The sequence below is a fragment of the Hippopotamus amphibius genome, chromosome 16 (assembly GCF_030028045.1).
Source record: "Hippopotamus amphibius kiboko isolate mHipAmp2 chromosome 16, mHipAmp2.hap2, whole genome shotgun sequence".
NCBI lineage: Eukaryota > Metazoa > Chordata > Mammalia > Artiodactyla > Hippopotamidae > Hippopotamus > Hippopotamus amphibius.
The window spans coordinates 48,186,300-48,211,467 of record NC_080201.1 but is presented as its reverse complement, the minus strand read 5'-3'; the positions used below and the strand labels follow the sequence as shown (position 1 = coordinate 48,211,467).

At 41.7% G+C, this 25,168-nt stretch overlaps 1 protein-coding gene across 1 annotated transcript; it reads right to left on the bottom strand.

The window, feature by feature from the left end:
* Positions 1 to 505: 505 nt before the first annotated feature.
* On the bottom strand, positions 506 to 4,132 carry LOC130838074 (melanoma antigen preferentially expressed in tumors-like). Its single transcript, XM_057710847.1, has 3 exons — positions 3,843 to 4,132; positions 2,455 to 3,078; positions 506 to 1,034 (listed from the first exon to the last, which is right to left on the bottom strand). Exons 1-3 carry the CDS (start codon positions 4,130 to 4,132, stop codon positions 506 to 508), a joined length of 1,443 nt encoding a protein of 480 aa, XP_057566830.1.
* Positions 4,133 to 25,168: the final 21,036 nt, after the last annotated feature.

The following is a 25,168-nucleotide window of genomic DNA, read 5'->3' as shown; positions in this document are numbered from 1 at the left end:
GCTTGATTATTATTAGGCTCCTCTAGACTACTCGAGGACCCACGGGAGACCATGTGTATCTTGTCCATCACTGAACCTCCAGCATGGAACATAGCCTTGTACATATCTGTGGCTCAATAATCTATGCATGTCTGCTGTTCAACACTTAACAGATCCTTGCGCTTGATTTTCTCACCTAATGAGACACCTCCGTTTTACATATGGATAAACTCACAATTCAAGAGGCTAAAGAGCTTGTCCAATTTCACACTCTAAGAAAAGTAGTGGGTTTCTGCAGACAAGTATGGCAAACGGGTTTATAGATCAGAAGGACCAAGGAGACTGGGAGTTCCCTGAGCAAAGAAACAGATCTTGTCATTTTATCTGCAGCTGCTAGAACAGTGTTTGGCACTGACCCTGTAAATAACTATTGAGGGAAGTGAGCTAATGGTTGTGAGATTTGAGCTGGCGAAGCAGGATAACCTGAAAGATACCAGATTGCTTAGAGTGGCTGGCAGCCCCAGCATCAGAGAAAGGTGTTTAGGGTAAAGATCCACTTCAAATTCTCCCGCCCTGAGGCTTTCAGCATGTTGTGAACCATGGTTGTCACAGAGATAAACTGCTGTGATTCAATACTACACAACCGCATCCTTTCCATGTATTCATGGCACTCGATAGGGTAGGGGCAGACCACGACCTTCAGCTCTGCCAGCTTTGCCACGAGCTGTAGCAGGTTCTCTAGGCTATAGGATGAGATCCAGTTGCCAGAGAAGCTAAGGCTGTGGAGGTGGAAGCAGCAACTTGGGGCTGGCAGGAGCACCATGAGGTGGAGATCCCTGATCCCGCAGTGATCTAGGACCAGTTCCTGCAGGGTGTCCGAGGTCTCCCTAACAAGAGCCTCTAACGCTCCTCGAGCTATCTGAGAAAGGTCGTTTTTACTCAAATCTAACTTTTTCAGATGTGAAGCCTGAGGACTCTGGGACAGACAGCAGATATCTCTGTGAAGAAGAGTATAGCAGGGTAGCTCCAAGGTCTCCAGGGCAGCAGGCAGGTAGCTGAGGAGGGATGACAGCACATGGTTACTCCCTGGGAGCAGGATTGGGGCAAGAACCTTCTCAGGAGCCACCAGATCTTCTAGCCCAAAAGACCCAAGCTAGCCCATGCCCTAGACTGAGCCCCAGGTCCAGTGTGTAAAGACCTGCTCTGATCAGATGACTGTGTCCTGGGACCAGACCCACCCCTTGATGAGTGACAATGGTCGCTGACTCAACCTTTCTAGGGCTCTGTATTCAAGTCTGTAAGATGAATATCTTACTACTTAACATTTAAGTCTTTGGGGGATGTAGAGATACTCATTTTAAAAGGCTCAGGGACTTCTCTGGTGGCACAGTGGTTAAGAATCCACCTGCCAAAGCAGGGGACATGGGTTCGAGCCCTGGTCTGGGAAGATCCCACATGCAACTAAGCCCGTGCGCCACAACTACTGAGACTGTACTCCAGAGCCTGAGAGCCACAATTATTGAGCCATTTAAAAAATAAATAAATAAAAAACAAAAGGCTCAGCACATAAAATTAACAGTAAATATAGCTGACCCTTGAACAACACAGGTTTGAGCTGCACAGTCCATTTATACACAGTTTTTTTTCAATATTATTATCATACAGTAATACACTACGGTCATTCACAATCCACAGTTGCTTGAATCCTTGGATACAGAGAGCCTACTGGAAAGTGATAATAGGATTTTCGACTGCATAAAGGTTCAGCACGCCTACCCTCCCAAGGCTGTTCAAGGGTCAGCTGTAGTAAAATAGTGGCTATGATCACTGAGTAGTGGTTTGGGGGCTGCTGCCACCTCTAGCTTCCATTCACCCAGTCACCGGAACCAAGAAACTAGATTTCCAAGAGTTTCTTGGAAATATTCCTCAGGACATTTGTCTCTGGGGGTAGGGGGATGGAGGGTGTCAAACGTGACAACTGTTTATGTTTTACCATTACTGCTTCATCTTCCCTTATAAAGAACCATAAACTCCATCAGGCACACAGTGGGTACCCAAGAATTATCTGCTGAATGAATTAGTGAGTGAAAATGATTTTCCCAGAGAGGTGGTATATCGCAATGGTAAAAAGAACAAATTTCCTGGGTTCAAATCTTGGCTCTGCCTCTTGCTGGCTGTGTGACCTTAGGCAAGTTCTTAACCTCTCTGGGTCTTGGTTTCCCCATCCATAAAATAGGTACAACAGAACAGAATTGCTGTGAGTACAGGGCCTAGTGGATGTTTAGTGTTGTATATGTGAGTTTTTTCTCTCCCAGATATAACTGGCCTTCTCTGAAAGTTACCACTCCTCAAGGGGGCCTAAGACTCTCTCAACTGGCTAGGATGTACATCCACTGTGTCCTTGCTCAGTCCTTTGCCCTGTCCTGTCTTGGAGACCATCATTAAGGAATGGGGAGAAACGTCCCCTGTGCTCACCTGAGGAGGCAGTACAGGTGGCCTGAAATGTGGTAGGAGGACGGGTGGAGCATCCGAAGGTGTCCCAGCCTGCTCAGGTGGGAGAGGAAAGAAATGAAAGCATGGGAGGGCAGCTGGCTCTCAGCAGCTGAGGTCCCGAAGATGAGATGAGCGAGCGTGAAACTGCACAGGTTTTTCATGTGCTCCACCTGTCTGGCAAATTTATTGTCACCTGAGGGCAACCCAGAGCACCCACAGATTTCCAGCTCTTGAATGAATTCCAGCTGCAGCAGGTTCAGGATCTCCATGGTCCGAATGACTGGCATGTCCTTGATGTGCAACTTCCTACAGAACAGTCGAAGGGGCCGGCAGCTACGCCTCACCTTCCTCAAGACAGAGGAAGATACGTTCCCACTGTGAGAGGTGCCCAAGGAGAGGTTTATATATAGGTCCAAAGGTTGCCAGGCCTGACAAGGCCTCTTCTTCCAGTGTCTCCTTTGCCTGGACCTGGTCTCAGGTAAGGTCACCTCTGGTTCCACATGTGTGGCATCTGAGTACAGGGAGCTAGCTGCCTCCTCAGAGCTGTCACTAGACTGTATTAGCTCAACGTCTGGTCTGAAACCTATCACCTTCAGTTTTGACTTCCTGAGGGAAGAGAAGGAAACAACCAGCTGAGGCCAACACTGGACCTTCCACCCCCATTACAAACCCCGCCTTTCCCCAACTGTTCTCCCTCTCCAGTCTGCTTGCCCCCATCCCTTCCCCTCTTCTGGAGTTTTCCCATATGCTGCACCCACATGAGTGGCTGAAACACTCCTCTTCAAACACCATAGCTATGCCATTGTCCCCCAAACCTTTCTTAGGTGACTTCACAAATTTTCCTTCTAGTGGATGCTGTTGGTGCCCTGTCCAGTTTGCCTTCACTAGTCAGTACACCCACCGCGGTTGTCTGCTAATGACTCACAGTTGCCCCCTTCTCCAGAGAACTACCCTTAGCCAAACAGGAGATAGCTGGCCTGAGAAGCCATGCATCTTCCTCCCCAGGGGGTGGGAGTATAACTTGACCCATGGCTGACAGGCATGGGGAGCAGAATACCAAAGCCTGGCCCCTCGCCTGGTGTGAGAACCAACACTGTGGTGCAATTCACACTCCAGCGTCTCGGTGGGATCAGACAGAAGTTAGTCTTCAGCAGAGACCACGTGCATGCTTAGCTCCTTCCCCTGCCCTATCCTATGCACCTCCCCTCCCCCAACACAATCTCTGCTTCTAGAAAGCTTGACCAAAAACACTCATTTGTTCCATCAGCAGCCACTGGATCATCGTTTTGTTCCTGTGTACACTCCCTTCCTGGGAGTGCTCTCTCTATCTCTTTATCTACTTCTATCCCTCCCCTCTCCCTGTCCCTGACCCTCCCTTACCTGGTCTGGATACCACATCCAGGCTATCTAGTATAGCCCAGAGGCTGTCCTGATAAGACTTTGGATCCACCAGGAGAGGACCCAGGTGGAGTTGGGGGAGGGGCCAGGCCTGCACCATGGCGCTGAGGACCTTTCTGTGCCCGCCTCTGAAGGCCACAGTGAAGACAGTGGGGAAGAGCTTGACAGGGAGTTCCTTCCGGGCCCGTAGGGCAAAGGCCTCATCTCTCAGCAGACTCTGGATGGCCATGTCCATGAGCTGGGGTCGAATCCAGCTGTTCATCTCCTTAACCTTGCTGCAAGGTAAAGTGGAAACACTGAGGACCCATCCCAGCCTGGTTTCCCTTGTGGCTGAAGGTTATGGAGGGGGTGTCAGGGCCCTTAGCAACCCTGGTCCCTGCCAGGGTCAGCTCCAGGGACTGGCCTCACATTATTCTCTGGCCAGTCGCAGGCCACAAGCAGCCAGGCCTCAGCAAGGCTGTGGGAACTGTGGGCACCAATATTGCTTCTAAGTCTATCTAACAAAGCATCTTTTTCAAAAAAGGGAATCCAGAGATTCAGTGAAGGCAGCTTGTACCAGAGTCCCTGGTTAAATATTCCAAGAATTTTGTTACACCATTAGTAGCTTGAAATTTGCCATGGTGTGAGTCACAAAAGCTACACATGAGAGCTCCTCCAAGCCAATTTACCAGAACATTCATTTAAGTTGTCTTTTTAAAAACAAACACCTGGAAATTAGAAATATTCACCCATAATCTTGCTTTCTATTACCAGAAATGTCCCCTGCCCACTCTTCTTCACACATAATCTACATTTCTCACGGATTTTTTTTTTATTCCCTTGGGAAATGTTTTCAGAAATGGAGATAAGGTAGAATTGGGAAAAACTGCATATGTGCAAAATATAAACAGTTAACACAAGCTTTCAATAGCTTTAGGTTGTTTATTTGTTCAGAATAATGTTAATAATCCTCCAAAGGAAAAATAATATAGACCACACTTCCTGGCCAGAGTGCTTATTCAAATATATGCTAACATTCAAAATTACCTTTAGGGACTTCCCTGGTGGTGCAGTGGTTAAGAAGCTGCCTGCCAATGCAGGGGACACAGATTTGAGCCCTGGTCTGGGAAGATCCCACATGCAACTAAGCCTGTGCACCACAACTAATGAGCCCACACGCCACAACTACTGAAGCCCAGGCACCTAGAGCCCGTGCTCTGCAACAAGAGAAGCCCCTGCTTGCCACAACTAGAGAAAGCCCAAGTGCAGCAACAATGACCCAATACAGCCAAATAAAGTAATTAATTTTAAAAAATTGTGTTAAAAAAACAAAAAACTCCACTCCCCTCACCAAAAAAACCCCAAAATTTAAAGTTTCAACACTTGGTTTGTTTACTCTCATGGAACAATATGTCATAGGGAAACCACTGTAAATATAAATATGACAGAATAATTGAATAAGAAAGTAAAACTAGGTCAGTAAGCTAAGCAAAGAGATTTTCTTTGGAAAACAAAATTAAATAATAAACCTCCTAAGAAGCCAGTCAAAACAAGAAAAAGGAAAAACACAACTAAATAATATTAGTTACGAGAACTCTCATGACCAGGTGGCCATTGAGGATAATATTACACCACAATAGGGCTGGTTCTGATCAATAAAAGCAAGATAAGATAATAGATGGCCATCTGTCTATAGCACAAAATGTCCATTGAACAAACAAAAATCCTTTCAATGCATGATACATCACTTGGTAAAATTCGACAAACATTTCTAACACTAAAATAGGAGTCAGCAATAATGAAGATCTGTCTAGTCAAAAATGAAGTGCTAAAGACTTTTTACATTATATGTTGAATAAGTAATCATATGACCACCATTTTACTAACATTATTCTGAAATTTCTTGCTCATACAACAAAGACATAAAAAGACACAGGGATTCCTAGGTGGCGCAGTGGTTAAGAATCCGCCTGCCAATGCAGAGGTCATGGGTTCGATACCAGCTCCAGGAAGATCCCACATGCCGCGGAGCAACTAAGCCCGTGTGCCAAAAAAAAAAAAAAAAAAAGACATAAAGGAGTCTAAGTAACTCAAAGGAGAAAATATAGGTAAACGTATCATAGGGAAAAAATGAAGTTTGTCCCTAACGAAAAACTATCTCCTTATTAAGATATCTAGTTACCCTTAATGACAAATGCATGGGGCCAAATTAAACACATAATCGGGTTAAAGTAAAATCAAAATAACATAAAAGGTATGCCATGTTTTGGGGTAGGAAGAGTGAGTAATGCAAAAATAGACAACGCTTTTCACTAAAAAAATGTTTAGTTATTGCTTGTATTAGAACTTTTTAACTTCCCTAAATTGTTCTAACTAATCTGGAAGAATAAATAAACATGACTAAACTGGATTTTTTTTTTTTTTTTTTGGCCACACCCTGCAGCTTCCGGGACCTTAGTTCCTCAACCAGGGATAGAACCCACGCCCTCCGCAGTGAAAGCTCAGAGTCCTAACCACTGAACCACCAGGGAATTCTCTGGGATATTCTTAAAAAGAGTAAGGAGATGGTAATGACCTCACCAGTCATAAACGACTATCAAGCCATAACAGTTAAAACCATGGTAAAGTGATGCAAAAAACCAGCTCGAATCTCAGAAAAGGGCTGAAACCCCTCCCAGAGCTTAGTAAGAATATACAAAGACCTCGGCAGGCAAGAGGAGTACTTGGGGAGAAATGGAATGAAGAGTTGAAAATTCAGGCTTATAGACATACCAGCAGCTTTCAGCAACCTCAGAAGCAAGAGCTGTGAACCGGCCAGAGTTTTACCAAAAATGTGAGGCACAGAGACAGGCACCGCCCCTTGTCCAATTCCAGACCGCAAGAAAACGGCCTCTGATTGGCCCTGCTTCGCCTGGTGGCTCTAGAGTTCTCCACTCTTGATCGTCAATACAGAAATCCAAAGAAAATATTTTCCTGTTAAAGAACACTTGACCATCCAGTGGGTCACCTGAAAAACAAGAATGAGGGACTTCCCTGGTGGTCCAGTGGTTAAGACTGCACTTCCACTACAGGGCCTGCGGGTTCAATCCCTGGTTGGGGAAAGAAAATCCAGCATGCCAGAGCATGGCAAAAATAAGAATTAAAAAAAATAAAAATTGAAAAACAAGATTCACTGTTGTAAATCTACTCAGGTAATTCATTCTGTTAGCAATTGAAGAAGAAAAGCCAGTGATCATGTCTAGTGAGGGCAAAAAAAAAATTGGAGTGTGAAGTGGGGAGAGATTATCCTTGGGCAGTAGCCAAAAGTGCACAAAAGTGGAGGAAACTTTGGCTGTCTATAATTTAATGTTATAATAAATCATAGATTTATTCTTAGTAAATTAGTCTTATTTTTATAAATTAATAATGGAGATCTGTTAAATAATGAAAGTGCATTCATAAGTGGTATGTGATGTAGAATTTTAATAATTTCCATGAAGATATTTTTTCACTATTGAGTTTAATATATTTATTTCTTATACAATTTTTAAAGTTTACTTTCCACTTACAGTTATTACAAAATGTTAACTATATTCCCTGTGTTGTACAATATGTCCTTGTAGTTTATTTTGTACGTAGTAATTTGTACCTCTTAATCCCCCACCTCTGGTAACCACTGGTTTGTTCTCTGTATCTGAGTTTGCTTCTTTTTTTTTTTAATATTTATTTATTTATTTGGTTGCACCAGGTCTTAGTTGCAGGAGGGCTCCTTAGTTGTAGCATGCATGTGGGGTCTTGTTACCTGACCAGGGATCCAACCTGGGCCCCCTTCCTTGGGAGCGCGGAGTCTTACCCACTGCACTACCAGGAAAGTCCTTTGTTTGTTTGTTTTTGTATTTTGTGTGTTTTTACTTTTATAAATTTATGTATTTATTTATTTGTTTATTGGCTGTGTTGGGTCTCCACTGCTGCACGCGGGCTTTTCTGTAGTTGTGGAGAGCAGGGGCTACTCTTCCTTGCGGTGCACAGGCTTCTCATTGCAGTGGCTTCTCTTGTTGTGGAGCACAGGCTCTAGGTGCTTGGGCTTCAGTAGTTGTGACACAGGGGCTCAATAGTGTGGCTCTCGGGCTCCAGAGCGTAGGCTCAGTAGTTGTGGTGCTTGCGCTTAGTTGCTCCAAGGCATGTGGGATCTTCCCAGACCAGGGATCAAACCTGTGTCCCCTACATTGGCAGGCAGATTCTTAACCACTGTGCCACCAGCGAAGTCCCCTATTTTTTGTGGGGTTTCTTTGGGCCACGCCTTGTGGCATGTGGGATCTTAGTTTCCCAAACAGAGATTGAATCCATGCCCCCTGCATTGGAAGGGTGGAGTCTTAACCACTAGACCACCAGGGAGGTCCAGACTTTGCTACTTTTTTGTTCACTAGTTTGTTGTATTTTTTTGAGTCCACATCCATGAAGAAGTTTTAATGAGATGGTATTTTTTGATGTGGTTAACTTTATTTTTTTTAATTAATTAACTAATTTACTTATTTATTTTTGGCTGGGTGGGGTCTTCGTTGCTGTGTGTGGGCTTTCTCTAGTTGTGGCAAGCAAGAGGGGACTGCTCTTCGTTGTGGTGCACAGGCTTCTCATGGTGGTGGCTTCTCTTGCTGTGAGCACAGGCTCTTAAGTGCCTGGGCTTTAGTAGTTGTGGCACATGGGCTCAATAGTTGTGGCTCATGGGCCCTAGAGCACAGGCTCAGTAGTTGTGGCACCTGGGCTTAGTATCTCTGCAGCATGTGGGATCTTCCTGGACCAGGGATCGGACCCCTGCCCCTGCATTGGCAGGCATATTCTTAACCACTGTGCAACCAGAGGAGCCCTGGCAGGTGGATTCTTAACCACTGCACCACCAGGGAATTCCTGGTGTGGTTAACTTTAAAAAGCAGAATAAAAAAACTGCCCAAGGGAGTGCATGATAAGTGGAAATACCCAATAAATTAGTCACCTACTTTAAAAAGTATTGCTAGACACAACATGAATAGCTGTCATAAAACACAGCACTGAGCTGGGAGTTCCCTGGCAGTCCAGTGGTTAGGACTCTGCACTTCCACTGCAGGGGGCATGGGTTCCATCCCTGGTCCTGGAACAGCCAGATGGAAGAGATGCATAGGGCAAGGTATGTGGGAAGGTGCACAGAGCTTGCACACTCTCTGGATGGGCCACTCTCTGCATACCTCCAAGTGCTTCCTTCAACCTGGAAGCTCTCCAAACCCAGTCTTTGTGTTTTCTTGGAGGCTTTATTACATAGGCATAATTGATTAAATCATTAGCCATTGGTGGTTGAAGTCAATTTCCAGCTCCTCTTCCCTCTCCAGAGGTAGGAGATGGGATGCAACTGAAAGTTCCAACCCTCTAATCACTTTTTTGACAATATTCCATTGTATGAATATGGCACTTTCTAATTACCCATTAATGAACATTTGGATTGTTTCCACTTTTTGGCTATTACGAATAATGTTACTATGAGCATTCATATGCAAGTTTTTGTTTGAATACACGCAGGATTGCTGGGTCATATGGTAATTCCATACTTAACTTTTTGAGGAATTGCTGAACTGTTTTCCACAGGGACTGCACCAGTTTACATTCCCATCAGCAGTGTACAAGGGATACAATATCTCCATATCCTTGTCAATACTTTTTATTTTCTTTAGAAAAAAATTCAGGGACTTCCTGGTGGCGCAGTAGTTAAGAATCCTCCTGCCAAATGCAGGGGACCGGGGTTCGATCTCTGGTCCAGGAAGATCCCACATGCCTCGGAGCAACTAAGCCTGGGTACCACAACTACTGAGCCTGTGCTCTAGAGTCTGGGTACCACAACTACTGAAGCCCAAGCACCTAGGGACCATGCTCTGCAACAAGAGAAGCCACTGCAATGAGAAGCCAGCACAGCACAACAAAACAAAGGCCCCGCTTGCCACAACTAGAGAGAGCCCGTGTGCAGCAATGAAGACCCAACACAGCCAAAAAAAAAAAAATTAAAAATTAAAAAAAATAGCCATCCTGGGGGAGTGAAATGATACTTCCCTGTACTTTTGAATTGTGCTTCACTAATGATTAATGATATTGAACATCTTTTTCATGTATTTACTGGCCATTTGTCTACATGTCTTCTTTGGAGAAATGTCTATTCAAATCCTTAGCCCATTTTATATTTGGATTGTTTATTTTTTGTTATTGACTTGTAAGAGTACTTTATTCTGAATATTAGATCTTATCAGATATATGATTTACAAACATTTTCTCCCACTTTATGGGTAGTATTTTCACTTTTGTGATCTTGTCCTTTGGTGTACAAAAGTTTTTAATTTTGATGAAGTCTAATGTCCTTATCTTTCCTTTTTGTTGCCTGGGCTTTAGGTGTCATGTTTAACAATGATTTCCAATCCAAGATGATGGAAATTTTCACCTATGTCTCCTCTGAAGAGTTTTATACCCTTAGCTCTTACAGTTAACTCTGTGGTCTACTTTGAAATAATTCTTGTATCAATATAAGTTATGAGATAGGGGTCCAAATTCACTCTTGCATGGGCATATCCAGTTGTCAGAGCACCATTTGTTGAAAAAACTATTCTTACACCATTGAATGGTCTCAGCATCATTGTCAAAAACGAATAATCATAAATATATATTTCTGGACTCTCAATTCTATTCCATTAATCGGTATGTTTATCGTTATGCCAGTACCACACAGTCTCAATTTAGCTTTGTAGTAAATTTTGAAATTGGGAAATATGAGTCCAATTTTTTCAAGGTTTAGCTGCTCTGGGTCTCTTGCATTACATATGAATTTTTTCCATTTCTGCAAGAAAGGCAATTGAAATTTGGTAGGATTTTGAATTTGTAGATCAATTTGGAGAGTATTGCAATCATGACAATCTTAAATTTTCTTAATCCATAAACATGGGACGTCTTTTCATTTATTTATGTCTTTTTAAATTTCTGTCTACAACGCTCTGTAGTTTTTAGTGTACAAATCTTGCATTTCCATGGTTAAATTTATTCCTAAGTGTTTTATTTCTTTTGATGCTGTTGTATATGGAATTGTTGTCAATTTCCTTTTAGATTGTTTATTGCTAGTAGGTAGACATGCAACTGATTTTTTTATGTTGACTTTGTATCCTGCAACTTTGATGAATTTGTTTTTATTAGTTCTGTTGACCTAAAAAAATGCACAACTTGAGAGTCACAAGTTAAGTTTTATTTGGGGCGCAATGAGGACTGCAGCCCGGGAGACAGCATTTCATACAGCTCTGAGAAACTGCTCCAGAGAGGTAGGGGGAAGGTCAGTATATATGTCATTTTGGTGAAGGAGGAGTACATGCAATCAAACATGTATTTTTGTAGGGGGTTTCTGCTAGTCACGAGGACGAGACATCACCATGAAGGGATTTAGTGCTTTTCTAGATATGAGGAGATGCAAGGATTGGCTCATAAAATCAGCTCCTGAAAACATCTAACTATCTGAAGGCCTGTTCTGCCCATTTTTCCGAAGCACAGAGTGTCTCATTCCTGATCTCCACCCTGAATTCCCTTCAGGGGATGTTGAAGGTCAGCAGCTGCAGCAGCACTGTGATTTAATCCTTGTGCAGGCAGATGGCAAGTGCCAATTTATAATTGACAGTTCTAATAGGTTTTTTTTTTAATGAATTCTTTAGGATTTTCTACATTTGAGATTATGCTATCTGTGAATAGAGATAATTTAATTTTCTTTCAAATACAGATGCCTTTTTCTTCTTCTTGCCTAATTGCCCTGGCTAGAACTCCCTGTACAGTTTGAATAAGAGTGGCAAGAACAGATTATTTGTCTTGTTCCTGATCTTAGGAGAAAAGCTTTCAGTCTTTCACCATTAAGTGTGTTATTTGCTCTTTTTTTTTCTTTTTTTAAATAGATGTCACTTGTCAGTCTGAGAAAGTTCCCTTCTTTTTCAATTTTGTTGAGCACTTTCATCATGAAGGGGTGTTGGATTTTTATCAAATGTATTTTCTTTTTTTTTTTAATTTATTTATTTATTAATTTATTTATATTATTGGCTGTGTTGGGTCTTTTTTGCTGTGTGTGGGCTTTCTTTTAGTTGCGGTGAGCAGGGGCTACTCTTCATTGTGGTGTGCGGGCTCCTCATTGCCGTGGCTTCTCTTATTGTGGAGCATGGGCTCTAGGCATGTGGGCTTCAGTAGTTGCAGCACATGGGCTCAATAGTTGTGGCTCACGGGCCCTAAAGCGCAGGCGCAATAGTTGTGGCACAAGGGCTTAGTTGCTCCGCGGCATGTGGGATCTTCCTGGAGCAGGGATCGAACCCATGTCCCCTGTATTGGCAGGCGGATTCTTAACCACTGCGCCACCTAGGAAGTCCTCAAATGTATTTTCTATATAAATTGAGATGATTTTTTTTCTTTATTCTATGAATATAATATGCACTATTGGATTAAATCAATAGGCGACTGTTCCAACTCTGCACATTCTAAAGAAAGAATTAACCCTTGACTGGCTCTTGGGAGATATAATCTCTGAGACCTTGGATAATCCTCCCTTAGGTTACTGTATATATGAGGCCTTGGGCCACTCCATATCAGTTGATCAGACTGTTAAACTATGCTAATAATGTGACTTACAGTAAAAGTCTGTATGCCTGGGCCCTGGATCATGCTGTATCAGTTTGACCTCTGGGAGGCTGAAGACTGAGTGGCTAAGGTCCGTTACATGGTCACTACATGCCTAGATGACTGGGCCCTCAATAAAAGCCTGGACACGTAGGCTTGGGTGGTTTATACACTTCCCTGGTTTACACACTTCACACACATTGTCTCATATAATTGCTGGCAGAATTAAATGCTGTCTTATGTGATTCCATTGGGAGAGGACAACTGGAACCTTACTCCTAATCTCTCCTATACTTTGCTTTGCATGCCTTTTTCATTTGCTGATTTTATTTATTTTTTCTTTATTTTTTTAAGCTCTTTATTGGAATATATTTGCTTTACACTCTTGTACCAGTTTTTGAGGTGCACTAAAGTGAATCAGCTGTATTTATACATATATCCCCATATGCCCTCCCTCCCATGACTCTGTCCCCCCTCTCCCTGTTCTGGTCCTCTAAGGCATCACCCATCATCAAGTTGATCTCCCTTTGTTATACAGCAACTTCCCACTATAGTTGGTAGTGTAAATATGTCTATGCTACTCTGATTTTATTTTTATATATTTATTTATTTGGCTGCACCAGGTCTTAGTTGGGGCCTGTGGGATCTTTTAGTTGCAGCATGCAGGCACTTGGTTGCAGTATAGGGGATCTATTTCTCTGACGAGGGATCGAACCTGGGTCCCCTGCATTGGGATATCAGAGTTTTAACCACTAGGGAAGTCTCTTTCATTTACTGATTTTAAATAGTATCCTGGGAAATCCCCAGTGGTCCAGTAGTCAGAACTTGTTGCAGAAATTGATCCCACGAGAAACCAAGCACCACACTCAAAGGGTTGGAGAACTCAGGTTTATTGAGCTGGCGGACCCAGATGAGCTAACGCTCCAAAATTCTGGGCCCCATTCCAGGTGAATTCTCTCCTTATATAGGTTAAGACACATAGCTACAGTTGGCATTAATTGATTGGCTACAGTTGGCATTAATTGATTGGCTACTCAGTTTCTATAGGTTACAGGTGATTACAGAGTGAGGGAGTTGCTAGGAGTTACATGCAAAGGGTTTTCAAACAAAGGCAAGCAGGGGCAGGAACAGAACATTCCATACTTATCTGATCATCTTTTAGGTTCCAATTGATTGTTAAAGTATTTTGTCCTCACTCTAGTGCAGCAAGCAGGTTTTACAGAAGCATAGCAGGCATAAAGCTATTTTCTAGCTGTGTATGAACTCCAGGTTTTCCTCATCAAACTCAGCGCTTTCACTGCAGAGAACCTGGGTTCAATCCCTGGTCGGGGAACTAAGATCCCTCAAGCTGCACAGCTCAGCCAAAAACAAACAAACAACAACAACAAAAACAGTATCCTGGGCTTCCTAGGTGGCGCAGTGGTTAAGAATCCGCCTGCCAATGCAGAGGTCACGGGTTCGATCCCAGCTCCTGGAAGATCCCACATGCCGCGGAGCAACTAAGCCCGTGTGCCAAAAAAAAAAAAAAAAAAAACAAAAACAGTATCCTTTCTCTGAAATAAACCATAACCATAACTCAGCTTTTCTGAGTGTTGTGAATCCTTCTAGAAAATCATTGAGCCTGAGGGTGTTCTTGTGGATCCCCAAACCATATGGTGCATGACGATTAATTTTCATATGTCGAACCTCCTTTGTATTCCCGAGATAAATCTCACTTAGTCATTGAATAATTCTATATGCTGCAGGTTTCCATCTGCTGGTATTTGTTGAGGATTTTTGCATCCATGTACGCAAGGGATATTGGTCTGTTGTTTTCTTGTGATGTCTTTGTCTGGCTTTGTTATCAGGGTAATACTGGTCTCATAGAATGAGTTAGGGAGTGTTCTCTTCTTAATTTTTGGAAAAGTTTGAAGAAAATGATGTGTCCTTTAAATTTTTTAGTGGAATGCACCAGTGAAGCCATCTGGGCCTGGGCATTTATTTATTTATTTATTTAAATAGGGGACATTTGTAAGAACTCTATTTTTTAAAAAAATTATTTATTTATTGGCTGCATTGGGTCTTCGTTGCTGCGTGCAGGCTTTCTCTAGTTGTGGCAAGCAGGGGCTACTCTTCATTGCAGTACACTGCCTTCTCACTGCAGTGGCTTCTCTTGTTGCGGAGCACAGGCTCTAGGCTTGAGGGCTTCAGTAGTTGTGGCATATGGGCTCAATACTTGTGGCTCACAGGCTCTAGAGCTCAGGCTCAGTAGTTGTGGCGCACAGGCTTAGTTGCTCCCCAGCATGTGGGATCTTCCTGGAGCAGGGATTGAACTCGGGTCCCCTGCATTGGCAGGCAGATTCTTAACTACTGTGCCACCAGGGAAGTCCAGGCGTTTATTTTTTAGGACTTTTTGATAAGGATTCAAATTCTTTACTTGTTATAGGTACTTAGATATTCTATTTCATCTTGATTAAGTTTTGGTAATTTGTGTGTTTCTTGGAATTTGTCGATTTCATCTAGGTTACCCAATTTGTTGCCATACAAATGTTCATAGTATTGATGAAGAATTAATCAATCAATCCAAAAAAGAAATGGAAAATTTTATTCGAGCTAAATTTGGGGATTATAACCCAGGAAGAGCAATTCAGAAAGCTCTGAGACCTGTTCTGCCCATTAGAAGTCAAGGCACAGAGACTTCCTAGGTGGCACAGTGGTTAAGAATCTGCCTGCCAATGCAGGGGACACAGGTTTGAGCCCTGCCCCAGGAAGATACCACATGCTGCAGAGTAACTAAGCCTGTGCACCACAACTACTGAGCCTGCACTCTAGAGCCCATGAGCCACAACTATTGAGCCTATATGCCTCAACCAACTGAAGCCCACGTGCCTAGAGCCCATGTGCCACAAGAGAAGCCACCACAATGAGGAGCCCACACACCACAATGAAGAGTAGCCCCCGCTCTCAGCAACTAGAGAAAGCCCATGTGCAGCAACAAAGACCCAACACAGCCAATAAAAAAATAAATCCAATAAATAAATAAATTTACTATTTTTTTTAAAAAAAGAAGTCAAGGCACAGTTATATAAGTTTTTTTGAGACAGAGGGCTGTACATCAAATGACATGTTATGGTCAGTTTATATAATCCAGATCTAAGAGTCATCATGGTAGGTCATATGACCCCTTACAAGATCAAGAAGAAACGTTATCTTTTAAGGAGTTGTCTTGATGCTAGGAGAATGTTGCTGTTTATGGTTGAGCGGGTATTCCCGTTGATGGGAGAGGTTTGGTCGCTGCATAATGCAAATACACAAATGCACAGTGAGGTGAGAGAAGAGGCCGAAGGGCAGAGAAGAATTTTTATAAATATAAATTTAAGTATAAATTTTTCTTGTCTTGGGAATTCCCTGGTGGTCCAGTGGTTACAACTCTGAGCTTCCACTGCAGGGGGCACAGGTTCAATCCCTGGTCAGTGAACTAAGATCCTGGCATGCCATGTGGCACGGCCAAAAAAAAATTTTTTTTTCTTGTCTTGCCACAAAATATGAATTTTATTTCACAATAGTGTTTTCTTATAATCTTTTTTTATTTCTAGAAATTGGTAGTAATGCCTCACATTGATTTCTAATTTTAGTAATTTTACTCTACTCTTTTTTTTCTGGGTCACTCTAGCTAAAGGTTTATCAATTTTGTTGATCTTTTCAAAGTACCAACTTTTGTCCCATTGATTTTCTATATTTTTCTCATTGTTTCATTTTTCTCCACTCCAATCTTTATTATTTCCTTTTTACTGCTAGCTTTTGGTTTAGTTTGCTTTTACGTATTTAATTCTTTGAGATTTAAACTGGGTTATTGATTTTAGAGCTTTCACCGTTTTTATTTTTCTAAAACATAAAACATAAAATCTACCATTTTAACCATGTATGTGTACAGTTCAATGGCATTAAGTACATTCACATTGTTGTGCAACCATAACCAACATTCATCTCCAGAATTTTTCACTTTCCCAAACTGAAATACAGTGTTTGCACCCATTAAATAATAATTGTCTGTTCCCTCTTCCTTCTAGCCCCTGGCAACCACCATTCCACTTCCTGTCTCCATGAATTTGAGTACACTAGGTACCTCATATAAGTGGAATCATACAATATATGTTGTAGGGGAACAAAATTTGCCACTCCAAAATGTCACTTTGGCATGCAGATTATTTTGAGCTAAATGAAAACAATCAAGGCCCAAAAGACTTAAGAAGAAAATTTGACCTTCCCTGCAAAAGAGTGTACATAAGGATCTATTCCAGAAAGGCAGCTATCACCATCTATGGTGATATCTATTACTATAGTATGAGCTAGGTTTGTAAACAGGGAAGAACCTAGCAAAGTCTGTTAATATTCCTCTCTGGGTCCCATTGTCTCTGCATAGCCCAGCAAATATTTGTTTCATGTTTCATCAGACCCTTTGAGGTTCTAAACCCACAGCCTCTTTTGTCTTTAACTGAAGATGGTATTTAAGGGGAGGGTTTAGCCATTTTGAGAGTTACTCAGTTTTCCTGGGTCTCTCCCATCTATACATGCTATTAGACTTTGATTTTCTCCATGTCTGTCTCATGTCAATTTAATTCTTAGACCAGCCAGAAGAACCTAGAAGGGTAGAGGAAATTTTCTTCTTCCCAGAAAATGTCCTTTTGTGTCTGGCTTATTTCACTTAGCATAATACATTTAATTACATCTATGTTGTAGCATGTGACAGTATTTCATTCTTATTAAAGGCTGAGTAATATTCCATTGTATGTACGTTCTACATTTTGTTTATCAATTCATTTGTTAATGGACATTTAGATTGCTTCTACTTTGTGGCTATTGTGAATAACACTGCTATGAATATTGGCATACAAATATCTGTTAAAGTCCTTGCTGTCAGTTCAACTTGGGTATATACCCAGTAGTGGAATTGCTGGAACACATGGTAATTCAATGTTTAATTTTTTGAGGAATTGCCCTACTGTTTTCCACAGCAGCTGTATCATTTTACATTCCCACCTGCAATACACAAGAGTTCCAATTTCTTCACATCTTTGCAAACACTTGTTATTTTCTGGTGTTCTGGTTTTGTTTGGTCTTTCTTCTTTTTTTTATAATAGCTATTCTAATGTGAAGTGGTATCTCACTGTGTTGCAGAAAACCGATCCCACGAGAGACCAACCACCACACTCAGAGGGTTGGAGAACTCAGGTTTATTGAGCTGGCAGCCCCAGACAAGCTAACGCTCCAAAATTCTGGGGCCCCGTTTCAGGGGAATATTTTCCTTATATAGGTTAAGGCATACAGCTATAATTGGCACAGACTGATTGGTTGGTTTAAACAAGGCTCTAGTTGAGTTTGGCACAAACTGGTTACATAATTACTATAGGTTATGGGCAGTCCCCGGAGTTGCTATGGGTTACATGCAAGGCGGGGTGGTTTCCAAACAGAAACTTGCATGAGCAGGAACAGAACATCCCATACTTATCAGAATATCTTAAGGTTACAGTTGATTATTAGGTCATCCTGTTCTTATCGGGGCACAGCAAGCAGATTTTACAGAAACAGAGCTAGCATAAAGTTATAAACTTAAAAATTCCCTCATCAACTGATATTGATTTGCATTTCCCTGAAGATTAGTGATATTGAGCATCTTTTCATGTGTTTATTGGCCATCTGTATACCATCTTTGGAGAAATGTCTATTTAAGTCCTTACCTATTTTTTAATCAGGTTTTTTGTTTTTTATTGTTTTTGTTGAGTTTTTGTTGTTCTTTATATATCTTGGATATTAACCCCTTATCAGATATATGATTTGCAGATATTTTCTACCATCTTATGAGTTGTCTTTTCATTCTCTTGATAGTATCCCTTGATGCACAAAAGTTCTTAATTTTGATGTAGTTCAATTTATCTATTTTTGTTTCCTGCCTATGCTTTTGGTTTCATATCATGAAATTATTGCCAAATCTATTGTCATTAAGCTTTCCCCTATGTTTTCTTCTAAAAGTTATAAAATTCTTACATTTTAGATCTCACATTTAAGTCTTTGATTCATTTTGAGTTAATTTTTGAATATGATATAAAGTAAGGTTCCAAGTTGTGGATATATGGTTTTCCCAGCATTATTTGTTGAAACCATTGTCCTTACCTCATCCTTGTCAAAAATTGTTTTATTAAACATACAAGTGTTTGTTTCTGGGATCTCTATTCTATTCCATTAGGCTATATGCCTGTCTTTTTGCTGGTACCACACTATTGCGGTTTTTTGTTTGTTTGTTTTTTGGCCACACCATGTGAAATGCAGGATCTTAGTTCCCTGACCTGGGATCAAACCCATGCCCCCTGCATTGGGAGTGTGGAGTCTTAACCACTGGACCACCAGGGAAGTCCCCACACTGTTGTGTTTTTGTTTGTTTGTTTGTAGTACTGTTACCATGTAGAGCTAAATCGGAGTCCATGTTAGATCTGTTTCTTTGACTTTAACCTTTGCTTTTTGTTGCTTTTGTTATTGTAATCATACATGATGGCCTGCCTCTGGGAACACTGCTCCTCTGCCTGAATGTTGAACTAAAGTGCCTCTGTTCAGTTCACAGGCAGACAATCTGCCCTGCCCACCTGTGTGAATGGCTGAAATTAACATATCCCCTTCTGGAGGCTGGTTATTGCCTGAGAGCTTTTGTACCACTGATGGCCCTTTAACTTTACTTCCTCACAGCCTCTCCCTCTCTGATTCTATAAAATAAACTGACATCCAGACCCCAATAAGATGGCTTTTTAGGAGACACTAGTCTGCCATCTTCACAGTTTGCCGGCTTTCTGAATAAAGTCATATTCCTTGCCTCAACACCTTGTCTTCAATTCACCGGCCTGTAGTGCAGCAAGCAGAGCAAGATTGGACTCGGTAACAGTACCACTCTGTTTTGATTGCTCTAGATTTGCAATAAATTTTGAAATTGGGAAGTGTGAGGCCTCCTAATTTGTTCTTCTTTTTTGAGATTGTTTTTGCTATTCAGGGTCCCTTGAGACTCCTATGAATTTTAGGATGATGTATTAGGGCTCTCCACAGAAAGAGAACAAACAGAACTCTAGATAAATCAATTATATCTCTATCTATCTATCATCTATCTATTTATCTAGAGATTTTAAACAATTGGCTCATGTGATTGTGGAGTCTTGGTAAGTTCAAAATCTTCATTGTTAGCTGGCAGGCCAGAGGCCCAGGGAGAAGTTGCAGAAGAGCCCAAAGGCAGTCTTTTGAGGGAATTCCTTTTTGATTGGGTGAGGTTAGTCTTTGTTCTATTGTGCTATCAATGCCTTCTGAGGTTGAGTAGGACACCCCGGAAAGGGAGGTAGCAGCTGCTCACAGCAGAGGTCTCTCAGACCATCAGGTAAACACTCAGAAGGGGGGAGAGGGGGGTAATTTTACCCATCTAGAGATACTGTTACCAAGCCAGTTTTTTTTGCCTGACACTCAGCAAGCCAAACACTGAGATGCCGAGGTTTGCAGCAAGAAAGAATTTATTCTCAATGCAGCCAACTTGTTACCAAGTCCAAGCTCCTACTGCTTGCTGCATGGCAGGCCAGTAAATCAAGAGAGGAGTTGTTGGGGCAAGGAACAGTGACTTTATTCAGAAAGCCAGCAGACCAAAAAGATGGTGGACTAGTATCCCAAAGAACCGTCTTCTCCAAGTTAGAATTCAGGCTTCTTTTATATTAAAAGGGGATATGGTAAAGTCCTGGTTCTGGCCAGACTTCAGAGGGGATGTGTTAATTTCTTCTTTTCTGCAGCCGTTCACAGGTGGGTCTGGTCAAGATGTTTCTTGTGAGCTAAGAAAAAGTATTTTGACTTAATGCTCATTACCCGGGAGATAGGGTTCCCAGAGATGGGCCATTATGTATAATCTAAGTTTATAGGCAACATCCCTTTAGTGATTAACTTGTAATAGAATACAAAGGTTCTTCCCCATTACAAAGTGGGGAGACAGGAGAACAAAGCTCAGATCCACCTCCCTAAAGGCTAGAGCCTTGAGGTATTTCTGGGATAGGGATAAAGAAGCAGGGTGGTCTTAGGTGTGGGGAAAGGTGACTGAAGGTAGGCAAAAGGTGAGGTAATTAGTGTTCTTCTGCATAGGCCCAGTTTAGGGTCGATGGTCCCAACTAGTTTTAGGCTGAACTGGGCAGGAGCCAACTCCAAATTTCTGGAAAACAACTTAAGCCCCTGTTACTATAGTGACCCATATGTCAGAAGCATTACCTATGGGGTGGTTAAGCAGTCTGGTGATACCTAGGCAATGTGAAGCTTGGAGAGTATGCAATTAAAGAAAAAAATGACAACTAAAGCAGGCGTAATTAGTTAGGCAGATTACAAGCAGAGGGGTTTCTGACAAGCTGTTCCCTTATCTGCTGTTCTGTAAGACATACTCAGGGATTTCTAAGGCACCAACTTCTGTTAACCTTATGAAGAGCATGGTTTCAACACAAGCCATTCTAAAAGATTTTGTTCAAAACAGAAAAAAAGAGAAGAAAGGGAATGATTATGTGACAGATGGGGGCCATCCTGTTGCCATAATAACAGCTACTCTGTGCACCGAGGCCTAATAGAAATACAGAGACAGAGATTTTGGAGGAAGAGAGAGATGGCTTTATTTTTCTTTGCCAGGCAAAGGGAAGACACAGCAGGTTAGCGCCTCAAGAACTATGCCCCCCGCCCCATCCTTGGGTGTCGGGGAAGATTTTATATGTGGGCTTCGCAGTCAGGGGTATGTGATAAGGATCAAGTAGGTAGAGGTCTTGCATTCTTTATCCTTTGCATTATTCTCTTTTCCTTTGCAATATTTCAAAACAGTCATAGCTGGCGTTAGGCCACCCAGTGACTGGGGTCTGGCAGTTGGTTGAGTGTCTGTTTGTCTATGGCTTGTCGGCTGGGGACCTCCTTTCTGAAATGCAAAACAAACTATAGGAATGATTTTGTTACAAAGGTCATATGGAATGCAGCTTCCAAGTTGTAAATAAGGTTAGCCAGTGAGAGGCAGGATGTAACTCACACAGAGTTAAAAATCAGGGAGTTAGCTTTGTGAAGTAAAAATCTAGTCACTACAGATTAGAGACAGATAAAGTAAAACAAGAAATGATTAACTCTTCCAGGACAGGTTATCTTTCTCCCCTAGCCTGTTTGACCTTCTCTTGGTTTTCCTTGCTCTCAAGAGGAAAAAGAACAATCACTTCTATTTGCATTGCAACAATCCCAGGAAGAGGCTACTGCCTAGAGACAGACCAGTGGATCCCTCCCCCAACCTTATTAGCCACAGAGAGAAACTAAAAACTGGCTTCAGACAGCTAAAAGCCTAAAATAGAAAAAAGAAAAAGAAAAAAAAAAGAAGGGGAAGAGGGAAGGAGAACAAAATCAAAAATTAAAAAACCCTAGGCACCAGGGGAGAAAATAAAAGGTAAGTAAATAATATATATTAAAATGTATGACATTTAATATATTTTAATATTTTATTTTAATATAAATGTAAAATAAATTATATATATACACACACACACTAAAAGAAAGGTCCATAATTTGACCCAATTGGAAATCTGAAGTTTATATACTAAAAATTCATGTTATAATATTTATATATATAAATATGTAACAAAGTTTATATACTAAAAGAATTTATGTAACAACATAAAAGAGCTCTGATTGGCTATTGTGCCTCTACAACATAAGCTCTTGTTAAAAACATGGCCCAAAGTAGAGTCCCTTAAGCTAAATCCCAGGTCACCAAACTGAGACTTAATTATGGTCCCTGCTCTCCCAGAAATGGAATCTTAAACCAGTCAATCAGGAATCACCTGATCAGCAGTACTGAGGTCATCTGCCTGATAGACCCCTGCCATCCCCTGGAGGAAAGTGACCTTGCAGTAACCAACCTGCTTTTTTGATTAGTATAACTTCCTTGTTCCTACTCCCTTCTGCCTATAAAAGTCTTTCATTTTGTACAGCTCCTAAGAGCTTCTTTCTATCTGCTCAATTGGATGCTGCCCAATTCATGAATCATTGAATAAAGCCAATAAGATCTTTACCCAGTTTCAATGTACTCAGTTGAATTTTGTTTTTAACACTCTAAATTAACTTTAGCATTTGCTAAAATGCACCAACTGACAAAACTTCATGGACTTAATATATAATCAATATAATCAAATTATAGTTATACCTGGAGATCCCACTAAGTTTAAACATTGTACTCCCTACAATCTTAAAAAGGTAACGAAATATAAAATAGAGAAAAAATAGTTATGCCTTACTTAAACTGTAGCCCTAATCACCGCAGAGCTGGATGCTGAACAACTAGTGTCATCCCCAATAGCCCAGAACCTGCTGAAATTATTCAAAGTAGCTAATCCTTTTTTCTTTCTTTTTCTTTCTTTCTTTTTCTTTTTTCTTTTCTTTTCCATTTTTTTGGCCGTGTGGATCTTAGTTCCCCAACCAGGGATTGAACCCAGGCCCGACAGTGAAAGTGCCACCACTGGACCTTCAGGAAATTCCCCAAACTAGCTAATCCTAAACTCTTTACCCTGCTCTGCCTTCCCTTTCCTGTGGAACCACAATACAGGCTCCAGCCCAAGCTTTTCCCTCTCCCCTCTGCCTCCTGACTGACCTTGGTGTTTCACCCTGTGGCCCCATGTGATGCTGTGCCTCCTGTTTCTACTCATCTGTGAGTATAAAAAACTTCTTTATTGCCTAATTTCCCATGGTCATAGTACCCGTTGCCCCAAAACATCCCACATAGGCACTAAAATAATAAAATTAAAGTAACTTTTTAGCACTTAAAAAATTGGTTTAAATGCACATATTTGACAGACCTAGAGCAGTTCCTGTCTGCTGCTAAGATTTATCCACTAAAGATGCAAGGAAAAAAATATCTTCCAGGTGGTCCAGTGGTTAAGACTTCATGCTTCCAGTGCAGGGGGTGTGGGTTTGATCCCTGGTCGGGGAACTAAGATCCCATATGCCATGCAGTGTGGGGGAAGAAAAAATCCTCCAACCTTTTGTCTGTATGATTGTGGTAACCAAGATTGAATGTGAGAATATAGAATTACAAAACATGGGAGAGATAATTTCTGCAACTCAGTAATGACCTTGTGTGAGAAAATAGTAAATATAAATATAATGGTCTCTGCCCTTAGTTTCAGACACAGAGCTCCTGAATCCTTGTAAGTAGGGTTGCTTTAGACCCCATCTTTAGACCCCAGCTCCTGACACAGGGTTCCTGAAGTAAATTCCTAAGAGATGAGGAATGCCCTGGGAGCATTTTTTGTTCTAATATTTGGTCTTTACCCTGGTCCCTGACACAGGTTTCTTAAATCTTTTGGAATTTCCTGCGTGATAGGATTGTCTTTTGTTCTAATGAGGCAGTTCTATGTGGGCTTCTGGATGGGGCTGGTCACCAGAAAGAGCAAGCCGCGATTAGAAGTTTGGAATTGTCAGCTGTGCCTCGCATTCTCTAGAGACGGGAGAGAGGCTGGCAATGGAGCTACCATGTGAGGAAGCATCTGTAAAAATCCCAGTAATTTGGGGTTTGGGGAGCGTCCAGGTTGGTGAACACATCCATGTACTGGGAGGTTGATACACCCCAACTCTGTGGGGGCAGAAGCACCTATGCTTCAGGACCCTCCCAGATCTCGCTCTACGTATTTTTCCATTTGGATATTCATCTGTATTCTTATTGTACCCTTTTATGATAAACTGGCAAATAGTAAACTGTTTTCCTGAGTTCTGTGAGCTGCTCTACCAAATTAATAGAACCTGAGGAGGGGGTCTTGGGAATTTCCAATTTATAGGTGATAGGTCTGAAGCACAGGTAATAATGTGGATTTGCAATTGGCATCTGAAGGTGGGGGATGAGCAGCAGTCTTGTGGGGATGAGCCCTTAACCTGCGGGATCTATTGGTATCTCCAGGTAGTTAGTGTCAGAATTGAATTGAATTGTAGGGCACTCAACTGGTGTTAACAGAATTGCTTTGTCCATGGGGAAAACCCCCATAATGTCTGGTGTCAAAAGTGTTGTGAGTGTGGTAGTAGTGTGAGAGTAAAGGAGAAACACAGGAGGAGGACTGAGGCCCTTCCTACATACCTTGTAAACAGCAAAGAGCCTGTTTCATTCCAAAATCTGAGTTTATATGAGAAATGTTGGAAATGCATTTCCCCTACACCCTTACTGTCTGGTTGATTCCACTTTAAAAGCTTACTTTGAAATTAAGTTAAAAGCAAATGAGTTGGACTTCCTAGGTGGCGCAGTGGTTAAGAATCCACCTGCCAATGCAGGGGACATGGGTTCGATCCCTGCTCCAGGGAGATCCCACATGCTGCAGAGCAACTAAGGCCATGCACCACAGCTATTGAGCCCATGAGCCACAATTACTGAAGCCCAGGTGTCTAGAGCCTGTGCTCTGCAACAAGAGAAGCCACCACGCACCACAACGAAGACTAGCCCGTGCTTGCCACAAATAGATAAAGCCTGTGTGCAGCAAAAAAGACCCAACACAACCAATAAAATACATAAATAAATTAAAAAAAATAAAAGCAAATCAGTGGGGTTGGGTGGAGAAATTGGCCTGATAATAGGTGATCTCAGGGACCCTGATTAAAATGGTATCAATAATATGGGCCTTTCGGTCAGAACCGCCATCTTTTAGTAATTCAC

Excerpts from the sequence above, each read along its gene's own strand:
- LOC130838074 (XM_057710847.1), bottom strand. The coding sequence starts at position 4,132 with ATGAACAGCTGGATTCGACCCCAGCTCATGGACATGGCCATCCAGAGT. Across the intron at positions 3,079-3,842 it reads TCCAGACCAGGTAAGGGAGG|GAAGTCAAAACTGAAGGTGA; the intron begins GTCAGGGACAGG and ends CTCTTCCCTCAG. Across the intron at positions 1,035-2,454 it reads CACCTGTACTGCCTCCTCAG|CTACCTGCCTGCTGCCCTGG; the intron begins GTGAGCACAGGG and ends ATCCCTCCTCAG.